Raw genomic sequence first — 19199 nt, 5'->3', positions numbered from 1 at the left:
ATGATAAAGATCTCACATAGTTTGAGCCTAAGGGACCAGCCAGTCTATAAGGAAGTGGTTTGTCCCTACTTATTAGCTTTAAAAGAAAAAAGAAAGAAAAAGAATCACAGTTTCCACAACAGGACTATTCTAAGATGACTATTTTAATACACCATTAATTTCCTTTCTTTCCTGAAAGGTTGCAGATTTTGCACAGCCTGTGTGAAGTGAGGTAAGAAAAACAGTGCTATATGTGTCGTTTTGTTGTTACTGATGAAAACTACTGATTACTCAGCCCAGAGAAGAGTTTACTAGACAGCAGTAGTTCATTTTTTGCTGGGAAGGATCCAAAAGTCATGGAAACACACCTTTGGAAGAACAGGGCCACTTTGCATAAGCATTCATAGAAACCAGCTCTAGCTTAATGTCTGGTCCCCCAAAGCCTTTTTGCCGTTAAAACAGAGTGAAAAAAAGAGATGATTTGTGAGCTTTATTTTCTAATTGTTCTGCCAAAGCATTCGGCAGGGTTTCAAGTCCTTGACTGTGCTAGGAGCCTCCACAGTTTCTCTGAACAATAAAGGGCAGCATACCGATTGTGGCCCAGAAACAGCAAACTTTGATCTGTAAAACCTGAGCGGATTTTTTAAACATTCAATATCAATTAAAAATATTCATAAGTAGTAGTTGAATCTTCATTCGTTATGTGTTGAGCATGGAGTCTGGGAATTGGTGAGAGGGATTATCAGAGAGATTAGCATCTCATATTATGAGCAACATAAACATCAAACGTTTAATAATGAAACAGTCTGAAATGTAACTGTACAAGCAATTAGCAATTAATTGCATACGTAATTAGCTCTTTTTTTAAAAAAAGAAGCTTACCTATTGCCAGAAAACAAATAAAAGTATTTCTGCTTTGCCTGTTTTTCTTTGAAAGAAGAGGTGACCACACTACAGTTTCTCGGCATAGAATTGGATGGGCAAATAAAACATTCCCTGATGCCTAAAATGAGTAGAATGGCTATTTATGCATCAGCCAAAAAAAAGAAAAAGGGAAATGCGTCCCCAGAGGAGGACAAAGAAGAAAACAGATTAGAATAAAATTTATGTATGATAATTTACATGTGCAGATGCAAACTTAGAAAAATTACTATAATGAGAAATACATTGGCTCCATGTTAGTCCAACTCAGAGCAGATCTACTGAAATTAATGGGCATGATGGGTAATTGAATATATTAATTTCAGTGGTTCTAACTTCATTGGATACAACCCAGTACATCTCACCATAGGGTGGAGGTCTGAGACCCAAGTCACGTGCTCCTATTCAGTCTGCAGTCCATATGCCATCTGTTGATGGACAACCTCATGGCCTCTCCTGCTTTCCTCTCTTAAAGTTCTTTAAACCGGCTGAAGACCAGACCACCCTTCCAACAGAGAGATCTGAATGCTTAAAAATAATGTGTGCACATTATGAAGCTAGCTGGAGTTCAGCTGCTTAATATGAGCTGTGAGAGCATTAATCTTCTGGAGAGGAGGAGGAAGTTCAAGCAGTAAAGCAGAGCTTGTTCAAATGGTCCCTTAAAATCCCAGAAGAAGAGGTAAACATCTGCTAATGGGTTTTTAAAAGAAGGGTAAGTCATTAATAATACTTGGAGACTGCCACCAATAAAAATCCTAACAGAACAAAAAAGGTCAGTGCCTATAAATTATTATTATTATTATTGTTTTGTTATCATCATCCCACATTAAGAACGATGTTGTCAGACTCAACACAGCTTTAAGGAGAGTCAAAAATACAATACCTGCTGCAAAAGAGCTATTTTGAAACAGATGCACAGACCATTCTAATGGAGGCAACAAAGTTTTCCCCACTCAGGCCAAACTCCAAGTGACTTACCATTAGGGAGAGGAGGGAAAAATTCAGTTCAGTTTTCATCGAATGGCAAACCTACCTATTTCACACTTCCAGAAACAATACAAGAATGAAACACAGTAATACTTATCATTATTTAATAAATCCAGATCTGTAGACCTGCTGTTTATGTATGGAATTTCCATAAGAGACCATTTGTTTGTTTGCTTTGCCCTGGGCACTGAATTTTAAGTGAAACATTGGTTTATCTTTTCATTATGACAGATTGGGCAACAGAACAGTCTATGAAGTTGCTTTGCTGCTGAAATCAAGAGAGTGGAAAAGAGGTCTAATAATGACAATTTGTTGATGTATTTTACCAGTTCAGTTTCAGGGTATATTCAGACACAAATCTTTTTCCATTAGTTTTCCAGGTTTTCTTGTTAGGGGGATTCAGCAATACATCCATGCCACACAGACAGAGCAAAGAAATGGGGTCAGTTGGGGTGTTCAAAGAAAATAGCAAAAGGTTATATATTTATTACTGCCAAGGAGAGGGAGAGGGATTTTTCAGCCTTAAGTGCCAAAAAAATTGATCACCCTTGGGAGCTATGTATTTTGCTGTATGGGATTTGTGGGTGCTAGTTGCTGTTCTGCCTCAAGCCAGAAAAAATGCCTAGGGTCCTATTTCCCCCTCTTTGCAATCAGGATGTTATCCAGATTTAGGTAGGTAGCCGTGTTGGTCTGGCATAGTAGAAATATATAAAAATAAATTTAAAAATTGCCCAGTAGCACCTTAGAGACCGACTAAGTTTGTTCTTGGTATGAGCTTTCGTGTGCATGCACACTTCTTCAGATACACTGAAACAGAAGTCACCAGACCTTTATATATAATGAGAGGGTGGGGAGGGGTATTACTCAGAAGGGGGGTGGGAATGGGCGATTGGCTGATAGGTGTGGTAAACCTGTTGACGACTGTTAACGACTGCAGTTGGTCTTACAGGAAAAAGCAAGGGATGAGATGGCCAAAAATAGCTTTATCATGTATAATGAGATAAGAACCCAATGTCTCTAGTCAGACCAGGCCTCTCCATGGTTTTAAGTTTGGTAATAAGTTGTAATTCAGCAACTTCTCTTTCCAGGCTAATTCTGAAATTCTTTTGTAATATGGCAGCTACTCTGAGATCTTGTATAGATCCTGGGAGATTGAAGTGTTCTCTTACTGGTTTCTCTGTCTTGTGATTCCTGATGTCAGATGTTATCCAGATAAATAAATGAGCAGCTCCTCAACTTAGAGGAAGGGGCCAGCCCTACTGTTGGACAGCGTGAGGTGAAAACCTCAGGTGACCAATGTGACAGCCCCTCACGTCCCTCTTGAGCATCCTAAGTGAGTCATGAGTGCAAGGCACCACGGTTTGGCAGTGGGGAGCGGTGGAGAACACACCATTTGTTGCTTTGCCTCAGGTAGCAAAACATCACGGGCCCAGCGGCATTAGCAGGACAGCATCTGTGTGTACCCCACACTGCCCTCAGGGTGGCTTAGATCCCTCTTCTCCACCTTCCCCTCGCTTTGTGCTACTTACTGGTGGGTGGCAGAGCAGTTTTGGTTTGTGCTGAGAAGGGTGCAGGGTAGAGGGAGTCCTTGGATTCCCCCCCCCCCATGCATGCAATGCATCTTCGGTGCCTGGGTCCCCAGCCATGACAGATGTAGTGCCCATTTGCAGGAATGCCCTGTGTCTCCATAGCCCTCTCCCACACCCAGTCTACTAGGGCAGGAGTCACCAACATGGTGCCCAGGGGCCCTTATGTGCCCACAGAGGACTTCGCTGACTCCTGCAGGGTCCCCTCCTCCTGAAACTAAGCCTGGAAGAAGCATTTTGTTGCGGCCAATTGAATATTCTATTCTATTCACAGGCCTCCTGCACAAGGGACTAGGCACTTGCTGCTTCTTCCTGTAGGTAGCGGCAGGGAAGGTCTGTTTTTGTGTTGGTTAGGGTGCTAGGATTTTTGCACCCCCAATCACGTCAGTTGCAAATAGTTGCAATTTACTATTTGCAGCATTTCCCTTGTCGGGATTTTTTGTTTGTGTGCCTTTTTGCGAGATAGCTGCAAGGGTAGCGCAGAGTGGCTAACAAATAGGTTGTCAAACAGAGGAACCATACAAATACAGCAAAGTTAGCAAAACACAGGATTTGCGTTATCGCTGAAGAAAACATGTGCAGACTAATAATCAAAGGGAATCCAACCCAGGCATTTGGCACAGGAAAATATTTATGCTGGTTTGTGTGGGAGGATCCTCTGCGACATTCAGATATACTATCAGCGAGAAAAGAATGCTGACATAGGCGGGTGTGCACAGAATTGATCTTTTGTTTAATTTTGAATCAACACGGCTCATAATTAAGCTTCACGAATAAATTTTAGAGATGGGCTGCTGCTAGTAAGAGCTATTAGAAATCCCAGCCAGCTCAAATATTGTTATTAAGAAACAGACAAGTAGATATTGCAGCAGCCTCTATTAACTGCTTGTTGACTTCGAGGCAATCAGATGACGTTTCCCTCTTTCTTTTTTTAACGCTTCCTGTGGGGCTTAGGGATGTGTTTATGTACACATAAAACTACTACACCCATAAGCACAACCCAGAATGAAAATCTGATTTATGGGATTTTCCTATTGCATCAATGCATCTTCAAGGGGGGGAAAATCTACCAGAATAATTAGAGCATGGTAGTTATGATTGTTTAGTTATAAATTCTTCTATCAAACAAATGTATGTTTGTGTGACTGCTCTCCACATCCCATGCTAATCTTCCCCTTTGCTGGATTTCTTGCCCTTTAACAAAGCAAAAGGAAAAGAAAGCAGGGTGTTCAGGAAAGCAAAAGGGTTTATTCAGTGTTTCTTATAGTAACACCATTCATCTTGGGAAAGTCTTTGTTGATTGTGCCAACCATCTATAGTAATAAATGTACAGGAATGAAAATGGTGGTGTTCCCATATCCCAGAGAACACTAAACTATTGTCCGGTTAACATGGAGGCCACGGCCTAATAGTTGCAAGGAGTTTTTCTGGACAATGGAAAATGGTGTCCATGCGTCATATGACCTCTTTGACCAGTTAAACAGCAGAATTTGTAAATGATTTTCATTCAGCCGGGGTTGTAGGAAGGGTATGAAGGAATATGGAAATCGTAGCTCCAGTTCCAATATAAAATATGTGTGATTCGATTTTTAGTGTGTGTCACTATCTATCTCGCAAAGGATAAGGTAAGTCTACAGTGGACACTCCTCCAAAAGAACACTGTCCAAGCCTGAGCAGAAAAAGCTATGCTGGACTTTCAACCGCTGTTGAGGGGAAGAAAACTGTGTCTGCAAAACTTTAATTGAAGCAGAGTTGCCAACCTAGCAGAAGATTGGGAGGGGGGTGATGGCACACACATTACGTGTATGTGACACAGGGATGCCGGGAGGTGCCAGGGAGTGGAGCCAAACATGGCGGCAGTATGGCTTAAGTGGCTGGCGGCTCCTCCTCTCTGGTACTCAGTCTCCACCTCCTCCTCTTTCTGCCGCCACCAGCCCAGGGCTGCTTCCCCACTCCTTCCTCTCTGTGGCAAGAGGAGGAGGAGGAATCGTCAGCCACTGAAGCTGTGCCATGTTCAGCTTCCCGCTCAACCTCCTCTGCCCCAATTGCTCTCAATGTGGGACGACTACCCCTCAAATATTTTATTGGGATCTGGGCCCCTTAGAGTTGGTGCCTATGAACTGAGACCAAAAATAATGGCTTTAATAGGACTACTCTAATGCATGTTGGTTAAAAAAACTACATTGTGTGGTAAAAAGTCAGATGGGCAGATCATATAGCACTGTTTTGCAAGTGCAGCTTCGGCAGGGCTAATGCTAGGATAGCACAGTCAAGATCCTATGCTCTCTGGGCAGCAGAGTAAACAGTACCTGTTAAAACAAAAGCTAATGCAGCAATAATAGGAAGTGTTCATGCAGTATTGCTGGAAACTCTGCAGCCTGTTGCTAAGGCCCCCAGATAGCTCAGTTGGTAGAGCATGAGACTCTTAATCTCAAGGTCATGGGTTCGAGCCCCATGTTGGGTGAAAGATTCCTAAATCGCAGGAGGTTGAACAAGATTGATCCTCATGGTCCCTTCCAATTCTACAGTCCTACGATTCTATATGATAAAGTTATACATGTATGGACTGCACCATCCAGCCTCCAAAGGTGGCCAAACAAACAACCACTGAGTAGAGAAGAGACTACAGCTCTTTCCACAGTACTAGCTGACACCGTGCTATAACGAAAAGCCAGCAGGGAGAACCCACAGCATCCCAGGAGAAGGTTCTGAGTCCTGCTATGGGAACGGTGCCTTTGTGCGGAGACGCTGTTTCTATAATGCTGCACACACCACACTCCTGCGTTGCTGTCTCTCTGGCAGTGGTGCAGTTGGGTTATTTGTGACTCTGGATTTAATGGAGCTTCCTCTTTAGACAGCAGTTCACTTGCTTCAAAATGTGATCAGCCAGCCCTGTCCTGAATTTGGAAGTCCTCCAGCTCGGCTAAGCAGGGCCCTGGACCTCCGCCCCGATGTCCTGTCCTGACAGCGCCACTGCCCTCTGAGGAGGACCAATACTTGCAGAGGCAGAGAGGCACATGCATGAGGGACGGATGGAAAAGATAACAGCAAGCACACAGCAGGTAACTGTGCACAAGGCTTTGTAGCTAATGGGGGGGGGGTCAATGCAACTAGGAACAAGAGGCGTAGATTCAAGTCTCATTTGAGCAGATTTTAATCCTGCTGCCTCAAGCCTTGAGGAGAGCAATAATTGAGGGTCCTGTGTGGAGCTGTAGCTCAGTCGCAAAACCCATAGATCAGAAAGAGGGCTTTTGGAATAGAAAAAGGAGCTCAGAGGATTAGAATGATTAGAATAGTGTGTTTGGCACCATCATTATACAGCTTTTGGCGAATGCTGAAGATACATCTCTTTACTGTGACTTGAGGTGTATATTTTTAGGATCCACCTTAATTTTGCAATTTTAAGTCGCTTTAAACTTTTTTTGTAATATTGTGCAATATTGTATTTTAATGTTAAAGTTGTGTTTTAAATGTTGTAGCTTGCCCTCACAGGCGGTTGTCTAATTGAGACCAATCTAGTGTAACCCCAGGAATATGGTTTTCCTACTCAGTCCTGGCTCCAGGATTTTCGAGTCCTTGGACAGATCACCCACAGTGGGGACATCCAACCTGGAAGACGTGGGGCATGCATACTGAGATTTCTCTTAGGCTACATATGACCCTTTCAGATACTTTGTTGAAATGTGAAAATGGGAGCGCTGTTAGGACAGTGGGCCCTCTGCTGGTCTTGGGTTTGCCATGCCCAACCTTGTCACTGACTGAAGCTTGTTGTCCTGTAGGCAAAGGTAAACAATTATTTTTAAGATTTTTTTAAAGGGGGAGGAAAGGGGCAAGAGAGCTATGGTCTGGCTCTGAGCCATCCCTTCACAACACCCAAGGGAAGTAGCTGTCATTCAAGCCTTACCCCGCACCCTCCACTATGAGGAGAATAAAGCTCATCTACCTCACAGGCTTAATGCCTGTGAAGTACTTTGAGCACACAAAAGCACAATACAAAATTGCAAATCAGGCATGGGGAGCCTGTGTCCCTTCAGATGGGCTACAACTCTGGGCTTGTTCACAGTAGCATTTACTGTGTGTTTAATGCTTTTTTCCCCTGAAGTTTTTAACCATTGCCCACACGACAGTCTCCACCACTAGCCCCTATCTCACTCCTTTTCAGATCTCCCCTATCCAGGGATAATCCAGATATCGAAAAATACACCCAAAGCCAATCCGCTTTTCCCTTGTCACCAGATGCACTGCTTTGGTGTTTTTCCCAACCAGGGTGTGCCTGGTTAAGGAGAAATCCACATCCCCTACTACTTCCTCTGCTGCTCATTTGCTTTTCAGTACCTATCACACTTAACATCCCTGACCATTGGCCATGCCAGCTGTGGCTGATCAAACTGGAGGCCACAAGATCTGGAAGGTCAAAGGTGCCTGAATCCTGTTGAAAATGGAAAGGACTATTACTAGGTCAAGAAAGGACACTTTGTTCTCCATATACCTTAGTCTGGGTGTGGGATCCAGCTCATTATATATGGCTCTCTCATGGCTATGAATACTCAACTGAAGGCCCTTTCTTTTGTTGACAGTTTCCTTGTTCGGCCAGTTTTTTTCTTTTTCTTTAAGTAGTCACAGCAAGCAAAGTCAAAACCTATGCGTGCAGGACCTTCAAATCTATTAAACGAGGCGATAGTACTAATTTTTGAATGACAAATATTTGCCCTACTTCCTGGATGATCTTGATTTTTAGATCCACACCCAAAAGTAGAACATACTATATTCAGGATGAAGAATGGCCTCGGACTTACCTGCACCTGAAACTTGAGCTGATTTTTATGACACAGGAAGAGATTGGATACCAATCGCGTTATGTCACTTACCAAAAATCAGGGTTCATATCAAATATATCCTTGGCGCGCTTACAGCTATGTAATAATGTCCAGCAGCTTCAGGTGCCCTCCAAAAGGGCCATTTCTAAAAGCAAATACACGAAGATATGTCGGTGTGACGTTTCGTTCCTGCCACTGATTTGTACTTTCGGTGCGTGTGGTGATGACCTTTGCTCCATTTATTTTCAGTTTGGTTTCCGCAGTCGTCGATCCCTCCTTTATAAATGACAGCCCAAGAACCAGTTCCATCTAGAGTCCGGCGACACATTTATTTAAACCTGGCTTAAACTGAAGTAAGAGTATGGGGGGTTGGGGCTGGCATATATATTGGGGCGGGGGGACCGCTTCGGGTGCGAGGAGAAAGGGAAAGCGCCAAGTCACGAGCCAGCCGTGCGAAACCCCCTCCTCCAGCAGCGCCACAGGCCCCCTTGCCTCTTCAGCAGCGGGTAGTTCCCCGTCCCCTTAGCAACAGTTGCTGGAGGCGGGGCTGCTATAACAACAAGCAGCTACCAAAGCGAAAAAGCTCTGCGTCACATCGCCGCTTTTTGTGAGGGGAGGGTGGTGGTGGGGGAGGAGGAGGAGACCCTGGCTGCGCCTTTTCGAACTACAGCTCCCATGAGGTCTTGCGCGCAGCGCCTGCGCGGAGCCGCGCTCTGACGCGGCTCCGCAAAAGAGCAAGGGGCGGAGCCGGAGTGTGTCTGTGTGTGCGGAGAAGGGGGGGAGTGGGGGATGGGGGCGCTGCCAGGTCCGTCTTTCCCCTGCCGTGTCCCCTTTTCTCAGCTCGGCGCAGACGCCATGTTGGTTTGAAAGGAAGATGACAAGAGGCGGCTGCGGGAGCGGCGGCGGCGGCGGGCGGCGAAGGGTAGCCGAGAGCGGCTCTCTCTGAGGGGCGGGGAGGGGTGGAAAAGAGAAGCCGAACTATTTCGCTCTTCGCCCCTCTTTTCCTCAGAAGCGCCGGCTTCCGAGGGAGGAAAGAGAAGGGCGAGCAGCCCCGCCGCGTCAGCTGAGGGGGGTTTCCGCTAACCGCCTGCTGCCGAGGGAGCCCCTGGAGGACGGCGGGGAAGAGGCGGCGAAGGGTCTGGAGAGAGAGGAGCGGCGGCAGCGGCGGCGATGAGGAGAACAGAGACCTGAGGAAGGAGAGGCGGAGGGGGCGGCGAGCGCTGCTGCTGCTAGAAGAGGCGACTGCAGTTTAAATCCCCCCTTGAGCTGCTGCTGCTGCCGCCGCCGCTGCAGTTTGAGGGGGGAGAGTGTCGTTTCTTTTGAAACCCCCCTCCTTTCCCCCCACCTCCGCCCTCCTTCCCCGTTCGGGTGTTTTGTTCTGGTTGTTGGTTTGTTTGTTTTTTTGCAAAAAAAAGAATAAACGTCTAAAGGGGACCGAGAAGAGCCCGCCCCAGTCTCTCCCTCAGCCTTCCTTCGCTTGGAGAGAATCGGTGGGTGGAAACGAAAAAAATAAAATAAAAAACCACCCCCAACAACTTCGGCTCCAGGGAAAGAGGAAGGTCGCCTTACTTCTCTCTCTGCTCGGAGTGCCTGCCTGCCTGTCGCTCGTTTTAATGAGGAGGTGACTCGGGCGCAGAACTATCCTCTGAATCATCCTCGTCATTCATTATTGGTCTAGGCTGGAGAGGAAGAGCGAGAGGGGGAAGAGAGAAAAAGCCTGTACACAATTCATGCCCTTGTGTATTTCTTTCTGGTCTACCTGGCACCGCTGGTGTTGGTGTTTGTGCTGCTGACGACAAGGATCTGCTGCCATCTCTGGTTTCCCTGGTGTTTCCGATCGAGCCTTTCAACACCAGTTCCTCTTTGGATTTTGATCCCCTCGATCCACAGTTTCCTTGCCGTAGTTTAGGCGAAAATAAATCTCAGAACTTAACAGACGCACACCAAAGATTGGTTAGCTGGAAGATCGTCTTGGCTGGCTGGCTTTTTTCTAAAAAAGAAAGATTATTCTGTACTTTTTGAAACCATCAGGGTAATATCAAGATGTCTAGCAGTGTTCCATCTGATATGGTAAGTTCACGTTGACTTTGTTTTCAGAATTATAGTGGGGAACTGAGGTGCCCTTTTGGAACAAGATAGATGTGAGAGTGAGAACCATCTCTGTTGTACTAGAGTGAATTATCAGTTTCATTACTGTATTTGACTTTTTAAAATGTTTTAGATTCTAGCAAGGGAAAAAATGGGATACAACATGAAATGAAACTACTTTTTTTATCAGTGGTTCTGCACTTAAAGCTAGTTTTAAATCCTGCCATTTTCTTTCAACTTCCCTTCATTCTTTTTTACTACTTGGCTGAAATGGGTTAATATTCTTTAACAGTTCCAGAAGGCCATCATTAGACATTGTATCTTGGGGACAAGAGTTCTCTACACTCCAGCACTTCTTATGCCAGGCCCTTTTTTGAATTGATCTCGGACACCCTATTTCAGTAAAGTGTCATGCCAGTAACCTATCTGGACTGTTTTGAAATCGAGAGAAAGAGGAAAGAATATAGATTTGAGAGGGGACTGCCTACAATGTATACTAAGAACAAGCAAGTCTGGATCTGTGAATTATTTTGAAATGGAGATAAAGTTAACTTGATTGTCCCTTTATGTACTGCATATATGTTTTTTCTTATGCATGAGTGAATTTTCTCATATGTCCTAAATATATATGTCATGCCATTTAAAGATAAACGGTTATGGTTTCTGAGCCCTAATGTGCCATTCATGCTCTGTATATGTGTCTAATTAAGCTTTCAGGGCCACAGTCTATGCTTGGCATTAACATGGTTGTTTTTGGCTCTGCATAACAGGAAAACAGTAATTTGTGACAAAGGCACTACTTTAATAACATTTATCTGTAGCTTAATAAAGCATTTTGCTCCAAGTAACTTTGGCAAAATATTGGGGAGGGGAAATCACAAACAATATAAAGCATATTGTTGATTCTCATGTGCTAATCCTTTTATTTGATGCTTTTCTTTTGGGCTTGTAGCAGATTCTTAGCTCTGATTGATTTGCTTCTGATATCTGTTCAGCTTCAAAGCATTTTAAAAAATGTATTCAGTAATAAAACAACAATAAAATAATCACTAAAAGCTGTAGCTATGATCCAGTCAAGAAAAAGAACCTTTTAGGCTGCAGTCTAGTACACACTTACCTGGGAGTAATTCTCATTGACATAAATGGGATTTGTTTGACCGTGGACATACACTGATAACATTGGGAAAGTTAAGCATAAGCTTAAATTTAACTTCCATTGAAATCAATGGAACTTATATGTACTTAATGTGGACTGAATGCCATATGGGTTTGCTGATACATCATCGTCAGTAAAATCTAGTTTTGGAACAAACATTAATTCTGTTTTGTTGACTTCAACTGTTTTGTTGACTTCTGCTGAAGGCTCTGAGCTTTCGGTATGGACTTTGTATCTTAATAAATAGGTTGGTGGTCAGTTTGGTCATTGGTATGAGAACAACAAATTGCCTTTTTTAATCTGTTGCACTTCCTGGTTCTCAAACTTAAAAATGCTTTCTGGTTTTTGAAGCAGTTTTTTGGGGGGGTTTCGCAACTTTTGTAATTCTTCAGAGATGCACATGCAAGTATACTTATTTGGAAAGCCAGACTGTAAAATATTGGAAAATTGTTTAGAAAGTGCTTAGAAAGAACCTTTGAAATAGAATACTAATTCAAATATTACTCTCATTACACAAGCTCATATTGAAATTAGAAGTTCAAATGCCACAACTGGAAGTGATTGCTTCTAGGCTTTCTCTTTGAAGCTTGGAAATTTAGTAGTTTACATTTCCATAGCTTCAGCCAATGAATGGTTGGAATGCAGGTGATAGTCTTTCCCTGTTAGTTGCAGTGGAAAGAAGTGTCATAACCAAGGTTACATCACATTCAGAGAGCTCCTGTCTTATAAAATCTCATTGCTTTTATCATATGAGGAAATGTAAAGCAATTGTTAAAACAGTTTTTGAAACTTACATATTTTCAGGCTTGGGTAAGAGTACAGATATGTGAAATAAAACAGGGAAATTCTTATCATGTATACTAACAGGTTCCCCCCCCCCCCATATAAAAGGAGGGAAAGCAACTTGAGATCATAAAGGTTATATGGATGACCCAATCAACACATGCATACACATACATAACCATTACAGAACATAGGAAACTGCCTTACACTAAGTCAGACTTGGTCCATCTAGCTTAGTTTTGTCTACACTGATGGGCAGTAGATTTCAGGCAGGATTCCATCTCAGCTGTACCTGGAGATGCTGGGGATTGAACCTGTGACCTTCTGCACATAAAGCAGATGTTTTACCACAGTGCTTTTGTCACTTCCCCATGATGTGATGTCAGAGGTTGTTGTAGGGCACCAAATAAGTTCATCTAATCAAATTGTGGTGGATGGTGCTTCACACTTCTACTACTCTATCCCCTCATTTAATATGTAATTGCAGTGATGGACTCTTAATAATTTTGCTTAAAAATAAGTGGGCATGGCTTTGGTATGCTGAAATCTTTGATCTTTCTTTTCAGTCATGTTTGACTTCCTCCTTCAACTGCAGTCATTTATTTAGCTAAATATTTCAAAACATTAGTCCTACAGTGATTAACGTAATCCTCTATCATTTACATTTTATTTACATATCGTGATTGCTGTAAACTAAATTCCAGACATACCTATATATGGTGTATTGTTGATGTAGCAAGAGGATGTTGATAAAAGATAGGAGCCTAACAAAACTTGAATTGATTCCATTTGAAGTTCCCTGAACTTCATTATTGTGTCTGCACATTTATACTGAAAGAGAGTTACATTTTCTCAATGGAGGCATGCTTCCAACCACTAAAAGGAAGCTGCCAGCACCTTTACCCAAATACCATGCAAATTATGGTTTTATCTGCAGTACTGTGGTGTCTAGAGAAGTGTGTTGGGTGTTAATTTATTGGTGTCAAAGATAGGCAATAGGAAGAAATCTTTATTTCAGTGGTCTTGATGAATTAACTATTAATTTGGAAAATTCTTAAAATGTGAGTGGGGTGCTATAAACATAGGTATCATCTGTAGCCCCCTCCCCTTTTCCCAGTAATTAGTTTTGGTATATAATATTTAAAGCTGAGTGTCAGTAATCTGTAAGCCTCACTCACCTTCAGAGCGAAATGAGCAGAACTATGACCAGTTACTAAGTTGATGTGGTAGCTGGATGTATGCTATGTAGTTCATATGTGGCAAGAAAATCCTTCATATCTGGGCTGTTATTTGTAAAGGTTTGGGGGAAGATTTAGGGATAGAATGCATGGTTTAAGATTGTTCATGTTGTCTATTAGTACTTAAAAGTACTGCAATGATGAAATTTAAAGATTTCATACAAAAGCACCTAGAATACAAACGCTTACGAAGATTGAAATTGCATCTTTGTCAATTTCAGTTATTTTACCCAGCACTAATTATTTTTGGCATAGTGTTATTTTTGGGACTCATTGAAGAGGAAGCATTAAAAGATGAATTGAAATAATTAATGTAATGGTTTTATAGGAAGTGACTATATTATTTATCACTTATTTGAAAATGGAACCAAAGTCCATCTAATCCAGCATCCTGTTTTTCACTATGGCCTACCAAATGTTTCTGGAAAACCAGGGCATGAAAGCAGTAGTCCTCCCCTGCTGTCACTGAAGAGAAATTTGTTCTTAATGGCATACTGCCCCATAACTTAGTTTCTATTTAGACCTATCCCTCATGGGTTTCTCAGCCACTTTTAAACCCTTCTAAACTAGTGGCCCAATATCTTGGTAGTGAATTCCATAGATACAGTAATTTTTTGTTGTTGTGAATTCCATAACTACAGTAATTTGTTGTTGTTTGAAGTGCTTCCATTTGTAGTATCTTTCCTTTTGCCCATCAGTTGGATTCGGTGACCCTGAGATTGGGAGAATTCTCTGTAAATTTATAAACTCATGTCATCCATTGTATCTTTTTTGTTAAGCTAAAAAGCTTGAAGTGCTTGAGCTTTTTCTCATATGGAAGGTCCTCTGATTTCTTACCTGGCTAGTTACAAAACAGTGCTCAGTGCTATAACAATGATTTCCTCTCAGTCATAATTTTCTCTAATATGATAAGAGAGGGATATGTAATTTGCCACTACTTTGTTTGCTTAGCATTAGCTGTTATCAATTTTACTTTCTTACTCCTACTTCTTTTGCTCTTCTTCCCTAAAACTTTAAGCAAATTACTGTCAAACTGTGATAAAGCTACTGGAATTGCTGGTCTGCTGTAGTTTGCAAAATAGCCTAAATATCAAAGTTATAGTTAATTTGGATAAACTAGATATGCTTATGTATGTGGTTAGCAACACTTTTGAAAGCCAGTGTGGTGTAATGGTTAATGTTTGGCTAGGGCAGGGGAGACCAGCTATTTCATATCCATATTTCAGAAATTTACCAGGTGACCTCGAGTCAGTCACTGGTTATTAAATCATACTTTAAAAAACAAACAAATCCACAATTAATTTTCAAGTTGCTTCACAGATAGATGATCAAGCAAAGTTTGTCTTATTTCTTACTGACTCCTCATAGCCTGACCAATATTCTGAACTCCTTTGTGGCACCCTGTGACTGGCATTTCCTCACTGTGTTATTATCTCCCTTACCACTAGCCAGCTGTAAGAGTGAGGAAATCTCAGAGTTCTTCACCAACTCTTTGCAACAGCCCAGCATTTCCACATTGCCTCCTGTTTCCCTATCAAAGACTCTCAAAATTCATTGTCGCCAAGAGTTTCTTAACCTTTTCCTACCACTGTTCTGCTCAGCTGCTGTATCCATTATTGCCTTTTCACATCTCCCACCAGCCCCACCTCCTTAACTTTGCTCTGTCTTGGAACTGTTTTAAGGAGCAGTAGCACATTTCTCAGCCACCCATTTCCCCATCCATACTTCACCCATTGAGCAAAACATCCCTACTTTATTAAACAGTTACAGTGCGCAGCAGTTGAAGGAAGAGGTATCTTGTGTAATTGATAATGTAATAAGAGGGGAGTTGTGGGTGGGGTTGTCAAGTGGATATGGTGTAATTCAGCAATGAGGGTGTCACTGGGTGATTTTATATCACTAGTGGTATCTGTGAAAAGTGGAGGCAATGAGAGCATAGATAGCCATTCTAGACAAGGCTTGATTGAGTGAAACTCTGTAATTGGTCCCCTTCTGGCTGGGACGGAAGGAATATTCAAAGAAATGGCATATGTGTACTGTTTATTGGTTAAGCAGGCTACTTTAGATGGGCTTTGGTTTGGGGTAGAGTGGAGCTTGGATGAAGCTATCCAGATGAAGCTGGCCAAAATATAGAAATCTAGCCAATAGAGGCTACATTACATTATGTGTATGAGAAACTTTGCTTTTCAGTAACCCCTAGGTTATCTTTTATTGAGGGTTGTATATGAATTTTTCATTTTTAGATTTTCCTAGTAATCAAGGTGTCTTGGGTTATATAGGTACCGTATATCAGATTTTAGGGTTTTAGTTAGTTGGGAAGAACACAGACAAATTTTGGTAACAGAGTTTATTAGAGGTCTAGGTTTTGTTTTTATATCACAAAATACTGATGAATATTCATGCAAAATAAAGCTCTGCATTAAACTTTTTAAAACAGTCCTCTTCATTACCTATAATTAATACCAACACAGATTTTCATAAAAACAAACAGGTCCCTTATAAGTTCCTCAGTTAGTGACAAACATTTAATTTTCCGACCTTGACCCTAGAGAAAATCACTTTATGTCAGTTTTCTGTATGTGAGTAAAATGAAGGAAGTTTCTGATAATATTTACCTGTGTGAGCAGCCTTGGACCTGATTAAATGTACACTACTAATTTGATATTACTTGGAACCAGAAGGCTGGCTTTAGAAAAAGCTTTGGTTTGCCATCTAAATTCAAATGAAGCTGGCAGATTAAGCTGCGAGTAGGCAGAGGCTAATATACCAGCTGGGTACCAGAAGAGGCATGCCATTAAACCTCAAATATAGAGTATAAAAATTGATCAGTTCAAAATTCAAGAATTAAGTGTTTCACCGTCTGTGCTGCTAAATCATCTGTAAATGTGGAACCTTTCTGTAAAGCATTTTGTATAGCTAAGTGGTGAGAAATGATACTTTTATAAATTTGTGAAGGCTATTTTTTCATCATAGATTGTGATTTAGATTTGAATAGTTGGAATTAAATCTAGATACATTGAGTAGAAAAGTGCTTATTTCACAGTAGTTTCAAACAACTTTCCATTTTAGTTTACTTCTTTTTAGGGTTGGATACTTCTTCTCTTTTTGCACAAGCATAAGGCATTTCTACACATGCAAAAAATAACATTTTTTGCTGATCTTGCTTAATGGCTACAGTCCTTCTGTAGCAATTTTGTTTCAGTGAGTTTCCCAACCTTAGAGTATAAATTTAGGTGCAAGGGACACCGAAAAGACAAATTCGGTGAGCAGCATAGATGTTAGCATAGGAGCCAAATCCTAGGGGCCTTGGTCCCTTTGGCCCCCCAATAAAATATTTGAGGGGGCCTGGGCTCCCCAAAGTTTATGGGCATTGCCATTCAAATGGTGTGTGTGTGTCATGTCTTGTGATTGATTATATGGGGCAGGCCTTACCTGCCCCCCATATGTCATTCAAGTTTGCACCCCTGAATGCTAGCATTCAAGCCTATTTTCTTACTGCATTCTGAAAGGCCAAATTTTAATGAACTTGTGAATCTCTCCAATAGAAAGATTGCTAACTTAACGTAATACTTGCTGGTTTCATTTTTAAAGCCACCAGACAAACTCTAGCACTCAGCTGATTTCTTTTGTTTCAATTGGTGATTCTATGTCAGTTCCATGTCCATTTCTGTGTTTTGGGCCCATCTCCACTTCCACTTGATGGCATCAGGCCCGATCTGACCCCAGTTGTTATACCAGCTTCAGGATGCTCCCACCTTGCATTGTGCCCTGACTGGCATAAGGGACGGGCTGCAGATGTGGCAGTGGCTATGCTGCTGTGTCATTTCCCAATGCTACGGTTTGGATTGCTTTGCCAATCACTAGAATATGTTAATTAACAGAAAAATAGAGCATTCTTTATCAACGGCTTAGAGGTTTTATTTACAATTGAGCGGTACATAAATTTTGTTCAGTAAATTTACAATATCTAGGAATCTATATTTTATATAATATAGAATTTGTGTTTTCCTATATATATTGTTTAGTTAAAGGGTAACTTTGGTCATTGTATGAGTGAAGCAACAGTGCTTTTGGAATGTTAACTAGAAGAGACTTAAGTCTCTCACTATGTATATTCTTGTTAAACTGCTTAGATGTCACACATAACTTCTTATATTTATTACAGACTTCTGAGTTCCCTAGGCTGTTCTTAAAACCTAGTAAATCTCATCTTTCCTCTTCATCTCTCCTTTCCTTTTATTAATAGGCTGGAACAGAGATACAAGTTTTCCTGTGCAGAAACAACTAAGGGCATATAACTTTGAGGGAAGAACTGCTAGTTATTTAACAGAGCTATTTATTTTTAGGAGGTGAATAGGAAGCATACTGGGTTAGAACCAAACTGATAGCACAGGCGTATTCATGTTTACTCAGAAGTAAGCGCTACTTCAGTGGGGTTTACTTTGAGGTGAGTATAGGGTTGCAGCCATAATCATTCTTGGAACTGACCCATGACTAAGTATGGATCCAACTCATTGTCTGTAAGTAAATATTCATAATTTGAAGAGACAGTACAAAATACTCTGGCTGAGGGGACTGAGCAGACAATCTTGCCAATTGCAAAGCATGCTGAACATGGCTGCCAGTCTGACTCTGACTTTGATTTGACTCCACTGGATCACCTGGCTGAAGGAGCAACTTGTGCAGAGTTTATTCTTGCAGAATTTTTTAAAAAATGTATGCAAGGGCAAGTATCAGTAATTTGTTTCATTCAAAGATGTTTTCAGGTAGACCTGGAAATATCTGAAAAGGTTCAAAATATAAAATCATATCTTGTTGTTTTTCTAGAGGCCTTGTGCACCTTGGCCTGCCTAGTTCAGTTTGTTGGGCCAACTTCCTGTCAGTCTAAGAGTCTCTAACCTTTTGCTTCAGCTGCTGTAAATTGAGAGAAATTGGGTTGGAGAAGGAAGGATGAGAACCCTGCAGGCCCTGAAGAAAGAGTTGGGGTCTATCCAGTTATATTTTTCTAAACTGAGAGAGAACTAACAGCGAAACATTACTGTATGAACCTAGCAGAACCAGGGCTGAAGGACTGAGCCAGAAGACACTTGGGGCAGAAAACTGTAAGTTCTGGAGACAGTTTTCTGAGTTCCTTGTTAGCTAGGACAAGCACAAACCATGGTCTGTGTCTGGCACTCTACTGGGATGTTTTTAGCAGCAACAGAGGTGGCAGCAGCTATCCTGCTTTTCTTTTTCTTTTTTAACCCGTATATATGCCCCTCACCCCTGAGGCCACAAATAACACTTAATACCGTATGGTGTCAGGAGTCGCATTGTTTCCTCTGTGAGCTAAAAGAAGGCAGTACAGTGGTACCTTGGGTTACAAACACTTCGGGTTACAAACTCTGCTAACCAGGAAGTGGTTGCTCCAGGTTAAGAACTTTGCCCCAGGATAAGAACGGAAATTGCGTACCAGCAGCGCAGCGGCAGCAGAAGGCCCCATTAGCGAAAGCACACCTCAGATTAAGAACCGTTTCAGGTCAAGAACGGACCTCTGGAACGAATTAAGTTCTTAACCCGAGGTACCACTGTACTGAAAATCTGCCATGCAGTCCCTGTTGACTGCAGCATAACATGGAGCACTTTAAGCCACCAGCTGAGTTCT

At 41.9% G+C, this 19199-nt stretch overlaps 1 protein-coding gene across 2 annotated transcripts in view; it reads left to right on the top strand.

Moving 5' to 3' along the window:
- Positions 1–9708: 9708 nt before the first annotated feature.
- UBL3 (ubiquitin like 3) overlaps positions 9709–19199 on the top strand; it is a 40599-nt gene continuing 31108 nt past the window's right edge. The window contains exon 1 of one of the 2 annotated variants that reach the window (XM_081004230.1): positions 9709–10360. In XM_081004230.1, the coding sequence (XP_080860356.1) occupies positions 10334–10360 (27 nt within the window). In that variant the 5' untranslated portion in view covers positions 9709–10333. The remainder of the gene's footprint in view (positions 10361–19199) is intronic. The other variant, XM_081004231.1, reaches the window with a different exon arrangement.

This window comes from Podarcis pityusensis, assembly GCF_964106645.2.
Source record: "Podarcis pityusensis genome assembly, chromosome: 4".
In the NCBI taxonomy this organism is placed as follows: domain Eukaryota; kingdom Metazoa; phylum Chordata; class Lepidosauria; order Squamata; family Lacertidae; genus Podarcis; species Podarcis pityusensis.
Note: the sequence above shows the minus strand (reverse complement) of the source record. Positions and strands in the feature narration are given on the sequence as shown.